The sequence below is a fragment of the Oncorhynchus kisutch genome, unplaced genomic scaffold, assembly GCF_002021735.2.
Source record: "Oncorhynchus kisutch isolate 150728-3 unplaced genomic scaffold, Okis_V2 Okis04b-Okis11a_hom, whole genome shotgun sequence".
In the NCBI taxonomy this organism is placed as follows: domain Eukaryota; kingdom Metazoa; phylum Chordata; class Actinopteri; order Salmoniformes; family Salmonidae; genus Oncorhynchus; species Oncorhynchus kisutch.
In genome coordinates this window covers 8,912,537-8,938,041 of record NW_022261981.1, presented here as the reverse complement: position 1 = coordinate 8,938,041, position 25,505 = coordinate 8,912,537, and the positions used below count along the sequence as shown (strand labels likewise).

Sequence of the window (25,505 nt, the reverse complement as noted above, 5' to 3'; positions counted from 1 at the left end):
GTCTGGTCTCTCTCTGTGGTCCACTATATAGATAAAATAATGTACTACGAGAATTATCATTGCTAGTCTACATCCCAAATGGCAGCCTATGGTTCCTGGTCAAAGTAGTGCACTACGTAGGGACTGGGTACCATTGGCCATAGGGCCCTGGTCAACGTAGTGCACTACGTAGGGAATAGGGTGCCATTGGCCATAGGGCCCTGGTCAAAGTAGTGCACTACGTAGGGAATAGTGTACCATTGGCCATAGGGCCCTGGTCACTACATAAGGAATGGGTTGTGATTTGGGACACTACCTTGTAGGAAACCTGGCTGAGGATGTTGAATTTACAGCGTCATTGTGATTGATGTCGTTTCAGCACTTCCAGAAATAACTAGGTGACCATGGCAACGTAAACACCTCTCCTCTCTTTAATCACGGAAGAGCTGCTCAAACTGTAACGCAATCAATAATAACCAACGTCCTGCAGAATCCCTTTCATTTAGGCTGTTTGACCTTTAACCTTAGACTCCATGTAAAGGAAGCCAACCTTCCTAGTCTCCAAATCCAAACAGGATCAAGACTTCCTGCTTATTGGCCAATGGAACGTGGCCCGGTTCCGTTTGGATTTCCGAGTCTTTTTCTAAGCCCACAGGACCGTCAAATCTGCGAGCCGTTGCTTTTCTCCCACAGTGCACTGTACCGCACATGAAAATGTGGAGGTCACGTCACTTCAACAGACGGTGCCAGCTTTGCTTTGTAAATATTGTCTTCATCCCATATGGCCCCCTATTCCCTATATAGTGCACAACTTCTTTCTTTTTTTTACCAGGGCCCATTCCAAAAAATGTAGTGCACTATATAGGGATTAGGGTGCCGTTTGGGAGGGCACCCGCTACCTAATTCGATTTTACCTAGAGATCGTTGCGTTCTCTCTTGTTCAACAACAGCATGGAATGTCAGTTACGTTACCGTGGCAATGAATCAGTTGTGACAGGACCTTAGTAGGGTTACCAAGGGCCGGGACGGGGAGCCAATAGGATCGCTGCATCTAGCCTGTTAGCCGGCCTTGTCCAGCCACTCACAACGTTAATTATTAGAGTGGGTAGAGAGACTGGAGGAGGGGACTGTGTGGTCAGCAGAAATATTTCCATCTCCCTGTTGTTTACAGAATGAAGCACAATGTGTGATGATTAATATGGTTTTATCACTGCATAAATCAATATCTGATGTGTTAATGTAGCTTTTCCATAAGTTATCTCTCTCCTCTCCTCACCCCTCCTCTCCTCCTCAACCTCTCCTCTCTCCTCCTCTTCTCCTCCTCCCTCCTCTCTTTCTCTCTCCTCTTCTCCTCCTCTCCTCCTCCCTCCTCTCCTCTTTCCACTCCTCCTCCCTCTTCTCCTCCTCCTTCCTCTCTCTCTTTTCCTCTCCTCCTCTCCTCCTCCCTCCTCCCCCATTTCCTCTCCTCCTCTATCCTCTCCTCCTCTCCTCTCCTCCTCCCTCCTCTCCCCTTTCCTCTCCTCCTCCTCCCTCCTCTCCTCCTCCCTCTTCCTCTCCTCCTCTTCCCCTCCTCTCCTCCTCTTCTCTTCTCTCCTCCTCTTCCCCTCCTCTCTCCTCTCCTCCTCCCTCCTCTTCTCCTCCCTCCTCTCTTTCTCTCTCCTCCTCTACTCTTCTCCTCCTCCCTCCTCTCCTCTTTCCACTCCTCCTCCCTCTTCTCCTCCTCCTTCCTCTCCTCCTCCCTCCTCTCTCTCTCTTTTCCTCTCTTCCTCTCCTCCTCCCTCCTCTTCCTCTCCTCCTCTCCTCTGTAGATCAATGTTAAGCTCTATTGAGGAATCTAATTCTGATATAGTCTGATAGAGTATACTGCTCAGCTACAGTTAATATTGTATCTACAGGGTCTGTTCTATAGAGGTAACACGATCTGTATCTACAGGGTCTGTTCTATAGAGGTAACACGATCTGTATCTACAGGGTCTGTTCTATAGAGGTAACACGATCTGTATCTACAGGGTCTGTTCTATAGAGGTAACATGATCTGTATCTACAGGGTCTGTTCTATAGAGGTAACATGATCTGTATCTACAGGGTCTGTTCTATAGAGGTAACATGATCTGTATCTACAGGGTCTGTTCTATAGAGGTAACACGATCTGTATCTACAGGGTCTGTTCTATAGAGGTAACATGATCTGTATCTACAGGGTCTGTTCTATAGAGGTAACATGATCTGTATCTACAGGGTCTGTTCTATAGAGGCAACATGATCTGTATCTACAGGGTCTGTTCTATAGAGGTAACATGATCTGTATCTACAGGGTCTGTTCTATAGAGGTAACACGATCTGTATCTACAGGGTCTGTTCTATAGAGGTAACATGATCTGTATCTACAGGGTCTGTTCTATAGAGGTAACATGATCTGTGTCCCTGCAGTGGTCTGAGGAGCCGTGTGCAGCTCACCTGACCCAGAGAGACGGCTACCAGGCCTCCACACAAGGACAACTCAAGGACCAGCTCTACCAGGAGATCATCAACTTCTTCGACAAGGGCAAGGTACCTAGAGGCAGGAGGGTGATGGGAGGGGGTAGAGAGGGTGGAAGGGTGATGGGGGGGGGGAAGAGGGAGGAAGGGTGATGGGAGGGGGGGAGGGTGTGTATTAGAGAGAGATATAGTGTGTGTGTTGATGAGAAAGTGAGTGTTGGTGAGAGATTGAGAGAGGGGGGGTGAGAGAGAGAGGGGAGGTGGTGAGAGAGGGGGGGTGGTGAGAGAGGGGTGGTGGTGAGAGAGGGGTGGTGGTGAGAGAGGGGAGGTGGTGAGAGAGATGGGGGGTGGTGAGAGAGAGAGGGAGGGGTGAGAGAGAGAGGGGGGTGGTTGAGAGAGAGAGGGAGGGGTGAGAGAGAGAGAGAGAGAGAGAGAGAGGGGGGAGAGTATGTGTAGGTCTGGTGAGACTAAAGAGGTAGACAGAGTTAGTGAGCTGCACCTTTTTGTTCAGCATGTTCCAGATGTTCTGTTCTATCTGATCCTCCTTCAACGGTCCAGAGAGGCAATGTGGCGACGCCTAAAACTCTCATCTATAAGCCCTCTATTGGCCCTCATCTGGAAGCCCTCTATTGGCCCTCTATTGGCCCTCATCTGGAAGCCCTCTATTGGCCCTCTATTGGCCCTCCTCTGGAAGCCCTCTATTGGCCCTCCTCTGGAAGCCCTCTATTGACCCTCCTCTGGAAGCCCTCTATTGGCCCTCCTCTGGAAGCCCTCTATTGACCCTCCTCTGGAAGCCCTCTATTGGCCCTCCTCTGGAAGCCCTCTATTGGCCCTCCTCTGGAAGCCTTCTATTGGCCCTCCTCTGGAAGCCCTCTATTGGCCCTCCTCTGGAAGCCCTCTATTGGCCCTCCTCTGGAAGCCCTCTATTGACCCTCCTCTGGAAGCCCTCTATTGGCCCTCCTCTGGAAGCCCTCTATTGGCCCTCCTCTGGAAGCCCTCTATTGGCCCTCCTCTGGAAGCCCTCTATTGGCCCTCCTCTGGAAGCCCTCTATTGGCCCTCATCTGGAAGCCCTCTATTGGCCCTCCTCTGGAAGCCCTCTATTGACCCTCATCTGGAAGCCCTCTATTGGCCCTCCTCTGGAAGCCCTCTATTGGCCCTCATCTGGAAGCCCTCTATTGGCCCTCCTCTGGAAGCCCTCTATTGGCCCTCCTCTGGAAGCCCTCTATTGGCCCTCATCTGGAAGCCCTCTATTGGCCCTCCTCTGGAAGCCCTCTATTGGCCCTCCTCTGGAAGCCCTCTATTGGCCCTCCTCTGGAAGCCCTCTATTGGCCCTCCTCTGGAAGCCCTCTATTGGCCCTCCTCTGGAAGCCCTCTATTGGCCATCCTCTGGAAGCCCTCTATTGGCCATCCTCTGGAAGCCCTCTATTGGCCCTCCTCTGGAAGCCCTCTATTGGCCATCCTCTGGAAGCCCTCTATTGGCCCTCCTCTCTCTCCTCCTTGCCCCACCAACCACCTTCCCTTCTTCTCTCACTCTCCCTCCCATCCTCCTCTCCCTCCATCCTCCTCTCTCCCATCCTCCTCTCCCTCCCATCCTCCCTCCCATCCTCCTCTCTCCCATCCTCCTTCCCATCCTCCTCTCTCCCTCCTCCCACCTTCCATCCTCCTCTCTCCCTCCATCCTCTCTCTCTCCTCCCTCGCTCCCTCCCATCCTCCTCTCTCCCTCCATCTTCCTCTCCTCCTCTCTCGTCCCTCCCTCCCATCCTCATCTCTCTCTCCATCCATCTTCCTCTCCTCCTCTCTTGTCCCTCCCTCCCATCCTCATCTCTCCCTCCATCCTCCTCTCTCCCTCCATCTTCCTCTCCTCCTCTCTCGTCCCTCCCTCCCATCCTCATCTCTCCCTCCATCCTCCTCCCTCCCTCCATCTTCTCTCCCTCCATCCCATCCTCCTCTCTCCCCTCCTCCCTCTTATCCTCCTCTCTCCCTCCATCCTCCTTTCTCCCTACATCTTCTCTCCCTCCATCCCATCCTCCTTTCTAACCTCCTCCCTCCATCCCATCCTCCTCTCTCCCCTCCTCCATCCCATCCTCCTCTCTCCCCTCCTCCCTCTTATCCTCCTCTCTCCCTCCCTCCATCCTCCTTTCTCCCTACATCTTCTCTCCCTCCATCCCATCCTCCTTTCTAACCTCCTCCCTCTATCCCATCCTCTCCTGCCACCTCAGTATCACCATAAGCCACAAGACTGACAGACAGACAGACAGACAGACAGACAGACAGACAGACAGACAGACAGACAGACAGACAGACAGACAGACAGACAGACAGACAGACAGTCAGAGGGTAGATCATGTGCCTGCATGATGCCATTCTACAAAAACAGGATGAGCAGACCATTCTCAGATGACTCAATCTGGAGAAATATCTGTCTGTCTGTCCCATCTTCAGCAGAGCAAGGGACCGCAGGGGCTTTAGTCAGGAAGACCTCCCCGATACTACTGAAGGTGGGGAGGGGATGAGGTGGGAGAGAGAGAGGGAGGAGGGGATGAGGTGGGAGAGAGAGGGGTGGGGTGGGGGAGAGGGGGGGAGGGGAGGGAGGAGAGGATGAGGTGGGAGAGAGAGAGGGAGGAGGGGATGAGGTGGGAGAGAGAGGGGTGGGGGAGAGAGAGGGGAGGGAGGGAGGGAGGAGGGGATGAGGTGGGAGAGAGAGAGAGAGGGAGGGGAGGGAGGAGGGGATGAGGTGGGAGAGAGAGGGAGGAGGGGATGAGGTGGGAGAGAGAGAGGGAGGAGGGGATGAGGTGGGAGAGAGAGAGGGAGGAGGGGATGAGGTGTTAGAGAGAGGGGGAGGAGTTGGGAGAGAGAGGGAGGGGAGGGAGGAGTAGGCAGGACTGTCTACAGCTAAATACAATGACTAATATATATTACTGTTCTCTCATATCCTGCGTGTGTGTGTGTGTGTGTGTGTGTGTGTGTGTGTGTGTGTGTGTGTGTGTGTGTGTGTGTGTGTGTGTGTGTGTGTGTGTGTGTGTGTGTGTGTGTGTGTGTGTGTGTGTGTGTGTTTAGATGTGGGAGGAAGCCATCGTACTAGGAAAGGAGCTGGCAGACCAGTATGAGAATGAGATGTTTGACTTTGAGCAGCTCAGTGCCTCCTTGGTAAGTTCAATCTAATCACATGGTCAACTGGTATAGAAACAGTCCTCTTGTTGTAGGAGACGTGGTATATTCTACTGGTATAGAAACTGTCATCTTGTTGTAAGAGACGTGGTATATTCTACTGGTATAGAAACTGTCATCTTGTTGTAGGAGACGTGGTATATTCTACTGGTATAGAAACTGTCATCTTGTTGTAGGAGACGTGGTATATTCTACTGGTATAGAAACAGTCCTCTTGTTGTAAGAAACTGTCATCTTGTTGTAAGAAACTGTCATCTTGTTGTAAGAAACTGTCATCTTGTTGTAGGAGACGTGGTATATTCTACTGGTATAGAAACAGTCCTCTTGTAAGAAACTGTCATCTTGTTGTAAGAAACTGTCATCTTGTTGTAAGAAACTGTCATCTTGTTGTAAGAAACTGTCATCTTGTTGTAAGAAACTGTCATCTTGTTGTAAGAAACTGTCATCTTGTTGTAGGAGACGTGGTATATTCTACTGGTATAGAAACAGTCATCTTGTAGGAGACGTGGTATATTCTACTGGTATAGAACTCTATGTATTATCATATGGACAACACCTTGACATGGGGCTTTCAGTGTGTGCGTGTGTGTGTGTGTGTGTGTGTACACATGGTATTCTGCATCCAGTACATTGAGTCTTCCTGAAGGTTACTTCCTGTTACAGAGGAAGCAGGCTCAGTTCTACGAGAACATTGTGAAGGTGATCCGGCCCAAGCCAGACTACTTCGCTGTGGGATACTACGGAGTGGGCTTCCCTTCCTTCCTCAGGGTAAGTAGTACCTGGGTCCTACACACAGGCACACACACACACGCACAGTACATAGTTCTGCAGCCATCTGTTGAGAGTGAGAGAGTAAACAGTCAATACATTACCTCAGCCAGTAGAGTCCCCTGCCCCAGCCGTCAATACATTACCTCAGCCAGTAGAGTCCCCTGCCCCAGCCGTCAATACATTACCTCAGCCAGTAGAGTCCCCTGCCCCAGCCGTCAATACATTACCTCAGCCAGTAGTCCCCTGCCTCAGCCAGTAGAGTCCCCTGCCTCAGCCGTCAATACATTACCTCAGCCAGTAGAGTCCCCTGCCCCAGCCGTCAATACATTACCTCAGCCAGTAGAGTCCCCTGCCCCAGCCGTCAATACATTACCTCAGCCAGTAGAGTCCCCTGCCTCAGCCGTCAATACATTACCTCAGCCAGTAGAGTCCCCTGCCTCAGCCGTCAATACATTACCTCAGCCAGTAGAGTCCCCTGCCTCAGCCAGTAGAGTCCCCTGCCTCAGCCGTCAATACATTACCTCAGCCAGTAGAGTCCCCTGCCCCAGCCGTCAATACATTACCTCAGCCAGTAGAGTCCCCTGCCCCAGCCGTCAATACATTACCTCAGCCAGTAGAGTCCCCTGCCTCAGCCGTCAATACATTACCTCAGCCAGTAGAGTCCCCTGCCTCAGCCAGTAGAGTCCCCTGCCCCAGCCGTCAATACATTACCTCAGCCAGTAGAGTCCCCTGCCTCAGCCAATAGAGTCCCCTTCCTCAGCCGTCAATACATTACCTCAGCCAGTAGAGTCCCCTGCCTCAGCCAGTAGAGTCCCCTGCCTCAGCCGTCAATACATTACCTCAGCCAGTAGTCCCCTGCCTCAACAGTCAATACATTACCTCAGCCATTAGAGTCCCCTGCCTCAACAGTCAATACATTACCTCAGCCATTAGAGTCCCCTGCCTCAGCCAGTAGAGTCTCCTGCCTCAGCCTTCAATACATTACCTCGGCCAGTAGAGTCCCCTGCCTCGGCCAGTAGAGTCCCCTGCCTCAGCCAGTAGAGTCCCCTGCCTCAGCCAGTAGTCTCCTACTGGAGAGGAGTCTCCTACGGGAGAGGAGAGGAGAGGAGAGGAGAGGAGAGGAGAGGAGAGGAGAGGAGAGGAGAGGAGAGGAGAGGAGAGGAGAGGAGAGGAGAGGAGAGGAGAGGAGAGGAGAGGAGAGGAGACTTCCAACAGGCTGTAAGGCTGCACTCTGAGAGCTAGAAAGACGTGGAGAGAGGATATTATATTTGGACTGTGAGAATGCTCTGTTAAATAGAAGTGTGTAATCACGCTACATAGCAGTGAGCTGGAGCCTCTTACGCTTCTGTCTGTTAATAGACGAGGGTTTTCCCATGAAGCCTTCCCCTCAGAGGGTGACTCTCTCTCTCTCTCTCTCTCTCTCTCTCTCTCTCTCTCTCTCTCTCTCTCTCTCTCTCTCTCTCTCTCTCTGTCTATCTCTCTCTGTCTCTCTCTCTTTCTCTCTCTATCTCTGTCTCTGTCTCTCTCTCCCTCTCTCTCTCTCTCTCTCTGTCTCTCTCTTTCTCTCCCTCTCTCTCGCTCTCTCTCTCTCTCTCTGTGCATCATTACAATGTAACATACAGCTGCTGTGCGTAAGGCCTAGTCCCTCCACCCTAGCTCTCAGTCTTAACCATCAGTAATCTCTTCCTCCTCTCTCCTCTCTGTTCCTTCCTCTCTCCATATGCTTCTATGTTACCTCTTTCTGTTCCTGCCTACTCTTCCTGGGGTTTATTATGGATCCCCATTAGTTCCTAACCAAGGCAGCAGCTACTCTTCCTGGGGTTTATTATGGATCCCCATTAGTCCCTGTCAAGGCAGCAGCTACTCTTCCTGGGGTTTATTATGGATCCCCATTAGTTCCTGCCAAGGCAGCAGCTACTCTTCCTGGGGTTTATTATGGATCCCCATTAGTTCCTAACCAAGGCAGCAGCTACTCTTCCTGGGGTTTATTATGGATCCCCATTAGTTCCTAACCAAGGCAGCAGCTACTCTCCCTGGGGTTTATTATGGATCCCCATTAGTTCCTGCCAAGGCAGCAGCTACTCTTCCTGGGGTTTATTATGGATCCCAGCAGCTACTCTTCCTGGGGCTTATTATGGATCCCCATTAGTTCCTGTCAAGGCAGCAGCTACTCTTCCTGGGGTTTATTATGGATCCCCATTAGTTCCTGCCAAGGCAGCAGCTACTATTCCTGGGGTTTATTATGGATCCCCATTAGTTCCTGCCAAGGCAGCAGCTACTCTTCCTGGCGTTTATTATGGATCCCCATTAGTTCCTGCCAAGGCAGCAGCTACTCTTCCTGGGGTTTATTATGGATCCCCATTAGTTCCTGCCAAGGCAGCAGCTACTCTTCCTGGGGTTTATTATGGATCCCCCATTAGTTCCTGTCAAGGCAGCAGCTACTCTTCCTGGGGTTTATTATGGTTCCCCATTAGTTCCTGCCAAGGCAGCAGCTACTCTTCCTGGGGTTTATTATGGATCCCCATTAGTTCCTAGCTACTTGTTGTGTCAGAGGGTCATCCTCTCACATCGTGTTCCTGTCTGACCTGAACCTTCAGCTGGTTTTATTTGTTGTTATCTGTTCACTGTCTTCTGCCATGTGGTGAACAAATGATTGGTCTTCAGTCAACGAAAGTATTTCATTCTCACATCCGTACCTGGTCAAGTTACCATGTCAGTGTCCATGTAAATGGAAGGTGGAAAGAGTTGGGGCTATTGATCAGTCAGATTGGTCACTGGTGTCTGGGTCACTGGGTCTGGATCACTGGTGTCTGGGTCACTGGTGACTGGGTCTGGGTCACTGGTGTCTGGGTCACTGGTGTCTGGGTCTGGGTCACTGGTGTCTGGGTCACTGGTGTCTGGGTCACTGGTGTCTGGGTCACTGGTGTCTGGGTCACTGGTGTCTGGGTCACTGGTGTCTGGGTCACTGGTGTCTGGGTCACTGGTGTCTGGGTCTCTGGGTCTGGGTCACTGGTGTCTGGGTCACTGGTGTCTGGGTCACTGGTGTCTGGGTCACTGGTGTCTGGGTCACTGGTGTCCGGGTCATTGTGTCTGGGTTTCTGGGTCACTGGTGTCTGGGTCACTGGTATCTGGGTCACTGGTATCTGGGTCACTGGTATCTGGGTCACTGGTATCTGGGTCACTGGTGTCTGGGTCACTGGTGTCTGGGTCACTGGTATCTGGGTCACTGGTGTCTGGGTCACTGGTGTCTGGCTCACTGGTATCTGGGTCACTGGTGTCCGGGTCATTGTGTCTGGGTTTCTGGGTCACTGGTGTCTGGGTCACCGGTATCTGGGTCACTGGTATCTGGGTCACTGGTGTCTGGGTCACTGGTATCTGGGTCACTGGTGTCTGGGTCACTGGTTTCTGGGTCACTGGTTTCTGGGTCACTGGTTTCTGGGTCACTGGTATCTGGGTCACTGGTATCTGGGTCACTGATATCTGGGTCACTGGTGTCTGGGTCACTGGTATCTGGGTCACTGGTGTCTGGGTCACTGGTTTCTGGGTCACTGGTGTCTGGGTCACTGGTATCTGGGTCACTGGTGTCTGGGTCACTGGTGTCTGGGTCACTGGTTTCTGGGTCACTGGTTTCTGGGTCACTGGTATCTGGGTCACTGGTATCTGTGTCACTGATATCTGGGTCACTGGTGTCTGGGTCACTGGTATCTGGGTCACTGGTGTCTGGGTCACTGGTTTCTGGGTCACTGGTGTCTGGGTCACTGGTGTCTGGGTCACTGGTGTCTGGGTCACTGGTTTCTGGGTCACTGGTGTCTGGGTCACTGGTGTCTGGGTCACTGGTATCTGGGTCACTGGGGGCTGGTGGTTTCTCCAGTGTTAATGGAGGAAAGTTGTGTCATTGTGACCGACTGTCTCCTGTTCAACATGTTCCTGATTCTCTCTCCTTTCCCAAGGCGTGTAATTGATTTCGGTCGTGTTCGAGCTCTGCCGCGCGGGAGAGACTTCGCTGTTTCGTCACGACGTCGTCCTCTTTCCAGAACATATGTAAAGATGCTCCTTTAAGGAAGAGGCCTCGTCTGATCATTCCATTAGGGCTGTTGAAGACCGTGTTCACAAGGCTCCCCTCTAACCCCTTCCTCCTCTAGCAGGGCACAGCATCCATTACAGATTGAACAGCCAGGTGCTGCCTTTGTCTGTCTGGCTGTCTAAAAGGCCTTTATAGACTGGGTCCATCTATACACAGTCCTCTCTTTGATTCTGTTATCAGCTTTCTGGGGGACAGAGAGAGTGATGTGTCTGGGGGACAGAGAGAGTGATGTGTGTCTGGAGGACAGAGAGAGTGATGTGTGTCTGTTAGGAGGACAGAGAGAGTGATGTGTGTCTGTTAGGAGGACAGAGAGAGTGATGTGTGTCTGTTAGGAGGACAGAGAGAGTGATGTGTGTCTGGGGTAGGTTGTCTATGACCAGCACCTGTCTACTGTAGACTACCTCAGACTTCTCTACAGCCGGTCTACTGTAGACTACCTCATAGACTTCTCTACATCCGGTCTACTGTAGACTACCTCATAGACTTCTCTACAGCCGGTCTACTGTAGACTACCTCATAGACTTCTCTACAGCCGGTCTACTGTAGACTACCTCATAGACTTCTCTACATCCGGTCTACTGTAGACTACCTCATAGACTTCTCTACAGCCGGTCTACTGTAGACTACCTCATAGACTTCTCTACAGCCGGTCTACTGTAGACTACCTCAGACTTCTCTACAGCCGGTCTACTGTAGACTACCTCATAGACTTCTCTACAGCCGGTCTACTGTAGACTACCTCATAGACTTCTCTACAGCCGGTCTACTGTAGACTACCTCATAGACTTCTCTACATCCGGTCTACTGTAGACTACCTCATAGACTTCTCTACAGCCGGTCTACTGTAGACTACCTCATAGACTTCTCTACAGCCGGTCTACTGTAGACTACCTCATAGACTTCTCTACAGCCGGTCTACTGTAGACTACCTCATAGACTTCTCTACAGCCGGTCTACTGTAGACTACCTCATAGACTTCTCTACAGCCGGTCTACTGTAGATTACCTCATAGACTACTCTACAGCCGGTCTACTGTAGACTACCTCATAGACTTCTCTACAGCCGGTCTACTGTAGACTACCTCATAGACTTCTCTACAGCCGGTCTACTGTAGACTACCTCATAGACTTCTCTACAGCCGGTCTACTGTAGACTACCTCATAGACTTCTCTACAGCCAGTCTACTGTAGACTACCTTCTTGGAGCTAAAGATGCTTTACTTCCTGTTAGAGAAAGGGGGAGGAAGTCGTAAGAAATACATGACTTCTCATATCTAATTCAGTGAGATGAAAACCTCAGCTTATTAGTATCAGCCCAGAAGTTATCATTACTGATCAGATACTGGAACAAAGACTGTGTCCCAAATGGAAAACCTACTCACTATATAGTGCACTTATTTTTGACCATAACCCAATGGGCTTATTCAAAAGTAGTGCACTATATAGGGAAACAGGCTGTGATTTGGGACACGGGAATATGCTGTGCAGTTTTTAAAGGGGACAATGCCCCCCCCCCCCCCCGAATAAAATGGCAATTTACCACGGAGCATTAATCTTGTAAGGGCTGGAGAGAGTGTTTTTTCCTTAATAGCTGCACAACAACATTAACTAAACTAGATTATTATTGCCAGCTAAAGTGGGTTAGTGTTTTGTGCCCTGGCCTCTACTGATCTCCAGTAAATCACTGATGTTCTGCACCAGATAGCCGTTACCCCTCTCACTGTCCTATTGGACTAGGGATGATAGTCTTTACCCCTCTCACTGTCCTATTGGACTAGGGATGATAGCTGTTACCCCTCTCACTGTCCTATTGGACTAGGGATGATAGCTGTTACCCCGCTCACTGTCCTATTGGACTAGGGATGATAGCCGTTACCCCTCTCGCTGTCCTATTGGACTAGGGATGATAGCTGTTACCCCTCTCACTGTCCTATTGGATTAGTGCCCTACTTATGACCAGAGCCTTCAAAAGTAGTGCACTACATAGGGGAAAGGGTGAAATGTGGAATGCGCTTGAGTGTGAAGAAGTGTGGACTTCATTCAGAATCCATATTATATAAAATTATAAAATAATGAACACTTAATGTAATATCAATCCTGGGCTCTCTGCACGAGTCGTTAGGGAAGTATTTATCAGAGGCAAATTGAGATACATTCTGTTTGCAGTGGTTTTTAGTGTCTTCTTCATGTTGCTGTTTGTATGTCAGTATCTCCCTGCCTCTGGGGGGAGAAAAATCTATTATATTAAAGATATCATTGCATCCAATGAAGGCACTTTGCTTCTCTCCTTCCTTAAGAAAACATTGTAAACATTGCTGCTTAATTCAGCTGATTATGATGTATTTCTATCTAATGTGGAAGGCATTAGGATATTCTCTTATTAAAAAACGGAACACATTCACACGTGGGAAAGTGGCATTTCTGGGAAATCGTCATTGGCTTTGATACTCTGATTGGTTAGAGACAAACCAATCGCTGATTAATGGACCAACAGAAAGGACTTCTGGGAAGGCAGTCTGACTGAATTTATCAACAGAAAGGACTTCTAGGAAGGCAGTCTGACTGAATGGATCAACAGACAGGACTTCTGGGAAGGCAGTCTGACTGAATGTATCAAGAGAAAGGACTTCTGGGAAGGCAGTCTGACTGAATGGATCAGGAGAAAGGACTTCTGGGAAGGCAGTCTGACTGAATGGATCAACAGAAAGGACTTCTAGGAAGGCAGTCTGACTGAATGGACCAACAGAAAGGACTTCTGGGAAGGCAGTCTGACTGAATGGATCAGGAGAAAGGGCTTCTGGGAAGGCAGACTGACTGAATGGATCAACAGAAAGGACTTCTGGGAAGGCAGTCTGACTGAATGGATCAACAGAAAGGACTTCTGGGAAGGCAGACTGACTGAATGGATCAACAGAAAGGACTTCTAGGAAGGAAGTCTGACTGAATGGATCAACAGAAATGACTTCTGGGAAGGCAGTCTGACTGAATGGATCAACAGAAAGGACTTCTGGGAAGGCAGACTGACTGAATGGATCAACAGAAAGGACTTCTGGGAAGGCAGTCTGACTGAATGGATCAACAGAAAGGACTTCTGGGAAGGCAGTCTGACTGAATGGATCAGGAGAAAGGGCTTCTGGGAAGGCAGACTGACTGAATGGATCAACGGAAAGGACTTCTGGGAAGGCAGTCTGACTGAATGGATCAACAGAAAGGACTTCTGGGAAGGCAGACTGACTGAATGGATCAACAGAAAGGACTTCTAGGAAGGCAGTCTGACTGAATGGATCAACAGAAAGGACATCTGGGAAGGCAGTCTGACTGAATGGACCAACAGAAAGGACTTCTGGGAAGGCAGGCTGAATGTATCTAGCGATCGGTAGAGCAGGGGTATTAAATGAAGTACTTCATTCCTCCGTCTTTCTCTGACTTGTGTTCCGTCTGTTCCTGTAAAGCTGCGGTGTTTCTGTTTATCTCAGCGGCTTGGCTCAACGGAAGTGTTCAGGCTTTCCAAAAGTTGTCTGAAGATATTTATCAAACTGTGTTCCAGCACTATAAAATATAAGCTGTCACGTTCCTATCACTCCGAGTTCTCTCAGACGTACAGTGGGCTCTGTCCCAAACAGTACCGTATTCCCTATAGAGGGCACTCATTTTGAACAGGTTCCATAGGGCTCTAGTCAAAAGTAGTGCACTACGTAGGGAATAGGGTGCCATTTTGGGACACTGGAAAAGCTTCTGAGTTTACTGACTGGGATAAACAAACAAAGTTTCCTCATCTCATACATTTTCAGGTATGTTTTTGTCCTCTCCCCTTCAAACGGTTGGTTTAGTTTCTACACACTCCTGTGACCTAAAATGACGGCCTTGTCAGCTTCAGCACCGATTTAGCCTTGTCGTGTCCTTTACGTTCTTGGCTCATTGACTTTCATGGGTCATTGCTAAGATCATGGTTGATTGATCTGGTTGATTGATCTGGTTGATTGATCTGGTTGATTGATATGGTTGATTGATCTGGTTGATTGATCTGGTTGATTGATCTGGTTGATTGATCTGGTTGATTGATCTGGTTGATTGAAATGGTTGATTGATCTGGTTGATTGATCTCCTGTATGTTTTATCGTGTTGAACCTAAGTCTACATCGCTAACAAACAGACTTTGTATTCGTTTTCCCACCATGCATTTGGAGATATTTGGATTCCATTTATGGCCCCATAAACCCCTCTGCCGACAGCATGTTTAAATAATCTATGAATTTCATTCTAGATGCTGTTTGATTTTCTATTCTTCTTTTTATTGACTTCGTCATGACACTAGTTTCTTGGCTGACTGTGTTTTTCCATTTACCAAAAAACAGTAATGAATTATTGACTAGCTGAAGTATGAGAACCATTTTCTAGTGTTGCTTCTTCGCCTCCTCTGTGATAGACTGTGATTTCCTTTCTCTGTCAGAATGGTGCATTCTGGGAGCTGAGTAATGAGCACCATGACATTGAGAGGAACACACACACACGCCGATAGAATGGGAGGCAGGTAGCCTAGCGATTAGAGCGTTGGGCCAGTAACCGAAAGGTCGCTGGTTCGAATACCCAATCCGATAAGGTGAAAAACCTGTCTGTGTCCTTTGAGCAAGGCACTTAACCCTAATTGTCTCCAGGGGCTGACCCTGTAGGTAGACCGTCATGGTCAATAAGAATTTGTTCTTAACCGACTCGCCTAGTTAAGTAATGAATGTTTAAATGGCAGTGTGTGTGTGTGATAGAAGCTCTATCTGAGGTCCCACATGAAATAGACCAGCGATATCCTGGTTTTACCTCAGTGTTTCTGATTCTATAGTATAGAATATTCCAAAAGAAAATATGCACATTTTCCCAACAGCAGTGAGTTTCCACCAATCTGAGTTTTTTTTTTTAATTACTGCGTGGTAACATACACATTAGGTCCTAATCTATGGATTTCACATGACTGGGAATACAGATATGTATTTTGTTGCTCACAGACACCTTAAACAAAACGGGCCTCGCAATGGGCCTCAGGATATCGTCCCGGTAGCTCTCTGCAATTCAAATTGCTATTGATAAAACGCAATTGTGTCCGTTGTCCGTAGCTTGTGCCTGTTCATACCATTCATACTGTTTACTGACGTAGCAGAAGTAAAACATGAGACACTGTTTACTGACGTAGCAGAAGGATGAGACACTGTTTACTGACGTAGCAGAAGGATGAGACACTGTTTACTGACGTAGCAGAAGGATGAGACACTGTTTACTGACGTAGCAGAAGGATGAGACACTGTTTACTGACGTAGCAGAAGGATGAGACACTGTTTACTGACGTAGCAGAAGGAAGAGACACTGTTTACTGACGTAGCAGAAGGATGAGACACTGTTTACTGACGTAGCAGAAGGAAGAGACACTGTTTACTGACATAGCAGAAGGAAGAGACACTGTTTACTGACGTAGCAGAAGGAAGAGACACTGTTTACTGACGTAGCAGAAGGATGAGACACTGTTTACTGACGTAGCAGAAGGAAGAGACACTGTTTACTGACAAGGTAGAAGGATGAGACACTGTTTACTGACGTAGCAGAAGGATGAGACATTGTTTACTGACGTAGCAGAAGGAAGAGACACTGTTTACTGACGTAGCAGAAGGATGAGACACTGTTTACTGACGTAGCAGAAGGATGAGACACTGTTTACTGACGTAGCAGAAGGAAGAGACACTGTTTACTGACGTAGCAGAAGGATGAGACACTGTTTACTGACGTAGCAGAAGGATGAGACACTGTTTACTGACGTAGCAGAAGGAAGAGACACTGTTTACTGACGTAGCAGAAGGAAGAGACACTGTTTACTGACGTAGCAGAAGGAAGAGAGACACTGTTTACTGACGTAGCAGAAGGAAGAGACACTGTTTACTGACGTAGCAGAAGGAAAACATGAGTTTTGATCAGACCAAGGACTTAACCCCTGTTCTTGGCCGTTGTATCAGACAATATGTTCACTACATCCCAGTAAAGTCATGTGGTTTATACAATACACAAGATCCAACACCCATTCAACCCAATATCACACTGTCTGCAGTGTGTGTGTGTGTGTGTCTGTGTCTGTGTCTGTGTCTGTGTGTGTGTGTGTGTGTGTGTGTGTGTGTGTGTGTGTGTGTGTGTGTGTGTGTGTGTGTGTGTGTGTGTGTGTGTGTGTGTGTGTGTGTGTGAGAGAGAGAGAGATCTGTGTTCATCACTAGTCCAGTGTAGTGAAGCATGACAGGGTGAAATTGAGCTGCCTCGGTGGTGAACCCTCACCCCACCCCCCCGGAGCCCAGCGTGGCTTCGACTGTGCCACAAAGCATGTTCTGGTGGTCAAACAGAAGTAAAACCCTCACAACGTTCTCTCTGTTTTTCCCCTCTCAGAACAAGATGTTCATCTATAGGGGGAAGGAGTACGAGAGGAGAGAGGACTTTGAGGCCAGACTGCTCACCCAGTTCCCCAACGCTGACAAGATGAAGACGACCACGCCGCCCGGCGAGGACATCAAGACCTCTTCCTCACAGTGTATCCTTACCACAGAGATAACAGTCAAGACAGCCAGCAGAGGACTGGCCACACATCGGCGCCTGGTTCCTCTCTAGGTTTCTTCCTAGGTTCCGGCCTTTCTAGGGAGTTTTTCCTAGCCTGGTTCCTCTCTAGGTTTCTTCTTAGGTTCCGGCCTTACTAGGGAGTTTTTCCTAGCCACTGTTCTTCTGCCTCTGCATTGATCTCTGGGGTTTTAGGCTGGGTTTCTGTACAGCACTGCTGATGTAAAATGGGCTTGATAAAATAAAATGTGATTGATTGAGTCAGACAGATGTCAAGAACTATCCCTGACAGTGTATACTTATCACAGAGATTACAGTCAGTCAGTCAATCAATCAATTTTATTTATAAAGTCTCCACAAAATGCTTCACCTCCACCATCTACACACGTTAACCCCCAACACATTCAGCAGACTGGGATGGTCTAAGCATGACTTTAGTTTAGTTTACTTTACAGTTGTGTTCTGTTTGAGTTGAACTCATTGTGACCAGTTCGTTTATATTCAACACTTCAATATTTCCTTTAACGACTGGGATGGAAGGCATCCAATGTTTCACCGTCAAGCCTGTTCTAGAACTCCCTTCAAAGTTCCAGAACAAACCCGTCTCTGAGCAGATCGTCAGGTATGTATCTGTTCTGTCTGTCTGTCTGTCTGTCTGGTCTGGTCTGGTCGTCTGTCTGTCTGTCTGTCTGTCTGTCTGTCTGTCTGTCTGTCTGTCTGTCTGTCTGTCTGTCTGTCTGTCTGTCTCTGTCTGTCTGTTGTCTGTCTGTCTGTCTGTCTGTCTGTATGCTGTTGTCTGTCTGTCTGTCTGTCTGTCTGTCTGTCTGTCTGTCTGTCTGTCTGTCTGTCTGTCTGTCTGTCTGTCTGTCTGTCTGTCTGTCTGTCTGTCTGTCTGTCTGTCTGTCTGTCTGTCTGTCTGTCTGTCTGTCTGTCTGTCTGTCTGTCTGTCTGTCTGTCTGTCTGTCTGTCTGTCTGTCTGTCTGTCTGTCTGTCTGTCTGTCTGTCTGTCTGTCTGTCTGTCTGTCTGTCTGTCTGTCTGTCTGTCTGTCTGTCTGTCTGTCTGTCTGTCTGTCTGTCTGTCTGTCTGTCTGTCTGTCTGTCTGTCTGTCTGTCTGTCTGTCTGTCTGTCTGTCTGTCTGTCTGTCTGTCTGTCTGTCTGTCTGTCTGTCTGTCTGTCTGTCTGTCTGTCTGTCTGTCTGTCTGTCTGTCTGTCTGTCTGTCTGTCTGTCTGTCTGTCTGTCTGTCTGTCTGTCTGTCTGTCTGTCTGTCTGTCTGTCTGTCTGTCTGTCTGTCTGTCTGTCTGTCTGTCTGTCTGTCTGTCTGTCTGTCTGTCTGTCTGTCTGTCTGTCTGTCTGTCTGTCTGTCTGTCTGTCTGTCTGTCTGTCTGTCTGTCTGTCTGTCTGTCTGTCTGTCTGTCTGTCTGTCTGTCTGTCTGTCTGTCTGTCTGTCTGTCTGTCTGTCTGTCTGTCTGTCTGTCTGTCTGTCTGTCTGTCTGTCTGTCTGTCTGTCTGTCTGTCTGTCTGTCTGTCTGATGGGGGTTGGTAGCTGACCAGCCTCACTTCTGTCTGTCTGTCTGTCTGTCTGTCTGTCTGTCTGTCTGTCTGTCTGTCTGTCTGTCTGTCTGTCTGTCTGTCTGTCTGTCTGTCTGTCTGTCTGTCTGTCTGTCTGTCTGTCTGTGTCTGTCTGTCCTGTCTGTCTGTCTGTCTGTCTGTCTGTCTGTCTGTCTGTCTGTCTGTCTGTCTGTCTGTCTGTCCTGTCTGTCTGTCTGTCTGTCTGTCTGTCTGTCTGTCTGTCTGTCTGTCTGTCTGTCTGTCTGTCTGTCTGTCTTGTCTGTCTGTCTGTCTGTCTGTCTGTCCTGTCTGTCTGTCTGTCTGTCTGTCTGTCTGTCTTCTGTCTTCTGTCTGTCTGTCTGTCTGTCTGTCTGTCTGTCTGTCTGTCCCTGTCTGTCTGTCTGTCTGTCTGTCTGTCTGTCTGTCTGTCTGTCTGTCCTGTCTGTCTGTCCTGTCTGTCTGTCTGTCTGTCTGTCTGTCTGTCTGTCTGTCTGTCTGTCTGTCTGTCTGTCTGTCCGTCTGTCTGTCTGTCGTCTGTCTGTCTGTCCTGTCTGTCTGTCTGTCTGTCTGTCTGTCTGTCTGTCCTGTCTGTCTGTCTGGTCTGTCTGTCTGTCTGTCTGTCTGTCTGTCTGTCTGTCTGTTGTCTGTCTGTCTTTGTTCTGTCTGTCTGTCTGTCGGCTGTCTGTCTGTCTGTCTGTCTGTCTGTCTGTCGGTCTGTCTGTCTGTCTGTCTGTCTGTCTGTCTGTCTGTCTGTTCTGTCTGTCTGTCTGTCTGTCTGTCTGTCTGTCTTGTCTGTCTGTCTGTCTGTCTGTCTGTCTGTCTGTCTGTCTGTCTGTCTGTCTGTCTGTCTGTCTGTTCTGTCTGTCTGTCTGTCTGTCTGGTCTGTCTGTCTGTCTGTCTGTCTGTCTGTCTGTCTGTCTTGTCTGTCTGTCTGTCTGTCTGTCTGTCTGTCTGTCTGTCTGTCTGTCTGTCTGTCTGTCTGTCTGTCTGTCTGTCTGTCTGTCTGTCTGTCTGTCTGTCTGTCTGTCTGTCTGTCTGTGTCTGTCTGTCTGTCTGTCTGTCTGTCACTATAACAGTCTGTCTGTCTTATCTGACTTCTTCCTTGTCATACGGAGTGTTTACATCATGTATGGGTGGGTTACGTCAGGACTACAGTCCATCTGAGTGACATATTAATGCATATTACTACTTGATGAAAATGTCTATTTAGTTTCATCCTTTGCATTCTCTGAGTAGTACTGTATCTCCTGTTATATTAGTCCTGAACTACATGAGATGGAGACAGGTACTATATCTCCTGTTATATTAGTCCTGAACTACATGAGATGGAGACAGGTACTGTATCTCCTGTTATATTAGTCCTGAACTACATGAGATGGAGACAGGTACTATATCTCCTGTTATATTAGTCCTGAACTACATGAGATGGAGACAGGTACTATATCTCCTGTTATATTAGTCCTGAACTACATGAGATGGAGACAGGTACTATATCTCCTGTTATATTAGTCCTGAACTAAATGAAAACACTCAGCAGTAGGATAGAGGAGGACACTGTAGTCCAGAACACTGTAGCAGTAGGATAGAGGAGGACACTGGTACAGAACATTGTAGGACAGAGGAGGACACTAGTCCAGAACATTGTAGCAGTAGGACAGACCCAGATCACACTAGTCCAGAACACTGTAGCAGTAGGACAGACCCAGATCACACTGGTCCAGAACACTATAGCAGTAGGATAGAGGAGGACACTGGTACAGAACATTGTAGCAGTAGGACAGACCCAGATCACACTAGTTCAGAACACTGTAGCAGTAGGACAGACCCAGAGGACACTGGTCCAGAACACTGTAGCAGTAGGACAGAGGAGGACACTAGTCCAGAACACTGTAGCAGTAGGACAGACCCAGAGGACACTCTACCAGAACACTGTAGCAGTAGGACAGAGGAGGACACTAGTCCAGAACACTGTAGCAGTAGGACAGACCCAGAGGACACTGGTCCAGAACACTGTAGCAGTAGGACAGACCCAGAGGACACTGGTCCAGAACACTGTAGCAGTAGGACAGAGGAGGACACTAGTCCAGAACACTGTAGCAGTAGGACAGACCCAGATCACACTAGTCCAGAACACTGTAGCAGTAGGACAGACCCAGAGGACACTGGTCCAGAACATTGTAGCAGTAGGACAGACCCAGAGGACACTGGTCCAGAACACTGTAGCAGTAGGACAGACCCAGAGGACACTGGTCCAGAACACTGTAGCAGTAGGACAGACCCAGAGGACACTGGTCCAGAACACTGTAGCAATAGGACAGACCCAGAGGACACTGGTCCAGAACACTGTAGCAGTAGGACAGACCCAGATCACACTAGTCCAGAACACTGTAGCAGTAGGACAGACCCAGAGGACACTGGTCCAGAACATTGTAGCAGTAGGACAGACCCAGAGGACACTGGTCCAGAACACTGTAGCAGTAGGACAGACCCAGAGGACACTGGTCCAGAACACTGTAGCAGTAGGACAGACCCAGAGGACACTGGTCCAGAACACTGTAGCAATAGGACAGACCCAGAGGACACTGGTCCAGAACACTGTAGCAGTAGGACAGACCCAGATCACACTAGTCCAGAACACTGTAGCAGTAGGACAGACCCAGAGGACACTGGTCCAGAACATTGTAGCAGTAGGACAGACCCAGAGGACACTGGTCCAGAACACTGTAGCAGTAGGACAGACCCAGAACACTGTAGCAGTAGGACAGACCCAGAACACTGTAGCAGTAGGACAGACCCAGAACACTGTAGCAGTAGGACAGACCCAGAGAACACTGTAGCAGTAGGACAGACCCAGAACACTGTAGCAGTAGGACAGACCCAGAACACTGTAGCAGTAGGACAGACCCAGAGGACACTAGTCCAGAACACTGTAGCAGTAGGACAGACCCAGATTACACTAGTCCAGAACACTGTAGCAGTAGGACAGACCCAGAGGACACTGGTACAGAACACTGTAGCAGTAGGACAGACCCATAGGACATTGGTACAGAACACTGTAGCAGTAGGACAGACCCAGAACACTGTAGCAGTAGGACAGACCCAGAGAACACTGTAGCAGTAGGACAGACCCAGAGAACACTGTAGCAGTAGGACAGACCCAGAGAACACTGTAGCAGTAGGACAGACCCAGAACACTGTAGCAGTAGGACAGACCCAGAGGACACTGGTCCAGAACACTGTAGCAGTAGGACAGACCCAGAGGACACTGGTCCAGAACACTGTAGCAGTAGGACAGACCCAGAGGACACTGGTCCAGAACACTGTAGCAATAGGACAGACCCAGAGGACACTGGTCCAGAACACTGTAGCAGTAGGACAGACCCAGATCACACTAGTCCAGAACACTGTAGCAGTAGGACAGACCCAGAGGACACTGGTCCAGAACATTGTAGCAGTAGGACAGACCCAGAGGACACTGGTCCAGAACACTGTAGCAGTAGGACAGACCCAGAGGACACTGGTCCAGAACACTGTAGCAGTAGGACAGACCCAGAGGACACTGGTCCAGAACACTGTAGCAATAGGACAGACCCAGAGGACACTGGTCCAGAACACTGTAGCAGTAGGACAGACCCAGATCACACTAGTCCAGAACACTGTAGCAGTAGGACAGACCCAGAGGACACTGGTCCAGAACATTGTAGCAGTAGGACAGACCCAGAGGACACTGGTCCAGAACACTGTAGCAGTAGGACAGACCCAGAACACTGTAGCAGTAGGACAGACCCAGAACACTGTAGCAGTAGGACAGACCCAGAACACTGTAGCAGTAGGACAGACCCAGAGAACACTGTAGCAGTAGGACAGACCCAGAACACTGTAGCAGTAGGACAGACCTAGAACACTGTAGCAGTAGGACAGACCCAGAGGACACTAGTCCAGAACACTGTAGCAGTAGGACAGACCCAGATTACACTAGTCCAGAACACTGTAGCAGTAGGACAGACCCAGAGGACACTGGTACAGAACACTGTAGCAGTAGGACAGACCCATAGGACATTGGTACAGAACACTGTAGCAGTAGGACAGACCCAGAATACTGTAGCAGTAGGACAGACCCAGAGAACACTGTAGCAGTAGGACAGACCCAGAGAACACTGTAGCAGTAGGACAGACCCAGAGAACACTGTAGCAGTAGGACAGACCCAGAACACTGTAGCAGTAGGACAGACCCAGAACACTGTAGCAGTAGGACAGACCCAGAACACTGTGGCAGTAGGACAGACCCAGAAAACACTGTAGCAGTAGGACAGACCCAGAACACTGTAGCAGTAGGACAGACCCAGAACACTGTAGCAGTAGGACAGACCCAGAGGACACTAGTCCAGAACACTGTAGCAGTAGGACCGACCCAGATTACACTAGTCCAGAACACTGTAGCAGTAGGACAGACCCAGAGGACACTAGTCCAGAACACTGTAGCAGTAGGACAGACCCAGAGGACACTGGTACAGAACACTGTAGCAGTAGGACAGACCCATAGGACATTGGTACAGAACACTGTAGCAGTAGGACAGACCCAGAACACTGTAGCAGTAGGACAGACCCAGAGGACATTGGTACAGAACACTGTAGCAGTAGGACAGACCCAGAACACTGTAGCAGTAGGACAGACCCAGAGAACACTGTAGCAGTAGGACAGACCCAGAGAACACTGTAGCAGTAGGACAGACCCAGAACACTGTAGTAGTAGGACAGACCCAGAACACTGTAGCAGTAGGACAGACCCAGAGGACACTGGTCCAGAACACAGTAGCAGTGTGACAGACCCAGATCACACTGGTCCAGAACACTGTAGCAGTAGGACAGACCCAGAGGACACTGGTCCAGAACATTGTAGCAGTAGGACAGAGGAGGAGACTGTTCCAGAACAGAGTAGCAGTAGGATAGACCCAGAACACTGTAGCAGTAGGACAGACCCAGAGAACACTGTAGCAGTAGGACAGACCCAGAGAACACTGTAGCAGTAGGACAGACCCAGAACACTGTAGTAGTAGGACAGACCCAGAACACTGTAGCAGTAGGACAGACCCAGAGGACACTGGTCCAGAAACACAGTAGCAGTAGGACAGACCCAGAACACTGTAGCAGTAGGACAGACCCAGAACACTGTAGCAGTAGGACAGACCCAGAGGACATTGGTACAGAACACTGTAGCAGTAGGACAGACCCAGAACACTGTAGCAGTAGGACAGACCCAGAGAACACTGTAGCAGTAGGACAGACCCAGAGAACACTGTAGCAGTAGGACAGACCCAGAACACTGTAGTAGTAGGACAGACCCAGAACACTGTAGCAGTAGGACAGACCCAGAGGACACTGGTCCAGAACACAGTAGCAGTGTGACAGACCCAGATCACACTGGTCCAGAACACTGTAGCAGTAGGACAGACCCAGAGGACACTGGTCCAGAACATTGTAGCAGTAGGACAGAGGAGGAGACTGGTCCAGAACAGAGTAGCAGTAGGATAGACCCAGAACACTGTAGCAGTAGGACAGACCCAGAGGACACTGGTCCAGAACACTGTAGCAGTAGGACAGACCCAGAACAGAGTAGCAGTAGGACAGACCCAGAGGACACTGGTCCAGAATACTGAGCACTGGGACTGGAAGGTGAACACATCTAAATGTAAATGTGTTTGTAGATCAAACAGAGGTTGACCTTCATGTTTTCCCCTCTGTTATTAACTCACTCTGCCAGCTCCCTTCATCACAGCTGCTACAGCTGGACACACACACACACACACACACACACACACAGTTCGACAGACACACACACACTCAGACAGACAGACAGTTAGACAGACACACACACACACACACTCACACACACAGTTAGACAGACACACACACACACACACACACAGTTCGACAGACACACACACACTCAGACAGACAGTTAGACAGACACACACACACACACACACTCACACACACAGTTAGACAGACACAGACAGTTAGACAGACACACACACACACAGTTAGACAGACACACATACACACACAGTTAGACAGACAGGCACACACACACACACAGTTAGACAGACACAGACAGACACACACAGACAGACAGTTAGACACACACAGACAGACAGACACAGACAGACACACAGTTAGACAGACACACACACACACATAGTCGGACAGACACACAGACAGACACACACACACAGACAGTTCGACAGACACACACACACTCAGACAGACACACAGTCAGACAGACACACACAGACAGTCAGACACACACACACACACACACAGTCAGACAGACACAGACAGACACACGGTTAGACAGACAGACACACACACAGACAGTTAAACAGACAGTCAGAAAGACACACAGTCAGACAGACACACACAGACAGTCAGACACACACACACACACACACACACAGACACAGACAGACAGACAGACTGACAGACACACACACATAGACACAGACAAACAGACAGACAGACAGCCAGCCTCACTCAGCTGTGTAAACACAGCCCCGATATGTCAGAATACACTGTTCAATTAAACCTGAGTATTTATTTAACTTTCCATAGTGGCTGAAATGTACCTTTTGGTAAATGTGGCCATGCGGTAAGGTGACCTAGTCACACAGGATACAGGTCTGTTTGAATGTTGTGCTTGTAGTTTAATGGTCTATATTGACCCCTATATAACTCATGGGTCTGTCTGAATGTTGTCCTTGTGGTTTAATGGTCTATATTGACCCCTATATAACTCATGGGTCTGTTTGAATGTTGTCCTTGTGGTTTAATGGTCTATATTGACCCCTATATAACTCATGGGTCTGTCTGAATATTGTCCTTGTGGTTTAATGGTCTATATTG

General features: G+C 49.1%; 1 protein-coding gene across 1 annotated transcript in view; it reads left to right on the top strand.

The window, feature by feature from the left end:
* The window catches only part of LOC116359717 (dedicator of cytokinesis protein 1-like), a gene marked incomplete at its 5' end in the record, with an annotated part of 464,327 nt that overhangs the window by 369,402 nt on the left and 69,420 nt on the right, over positions 1-25,505 (top strand). The window contains 5 exon segments of the mRNA XM_031813059.1: positions 2,409-2,528; positions 5,515-5,604; positions 6,289-6,393; positions 16,891-17,032; positions 17,596-17,677. Coding sequence (XP_031668919.1) covers positions 2,409-2,528; positions 5,515-5,604; positions 6,289-6,393; positions 16,891-17,032; positions 17,596-17,677 — 539 coding nt within the window.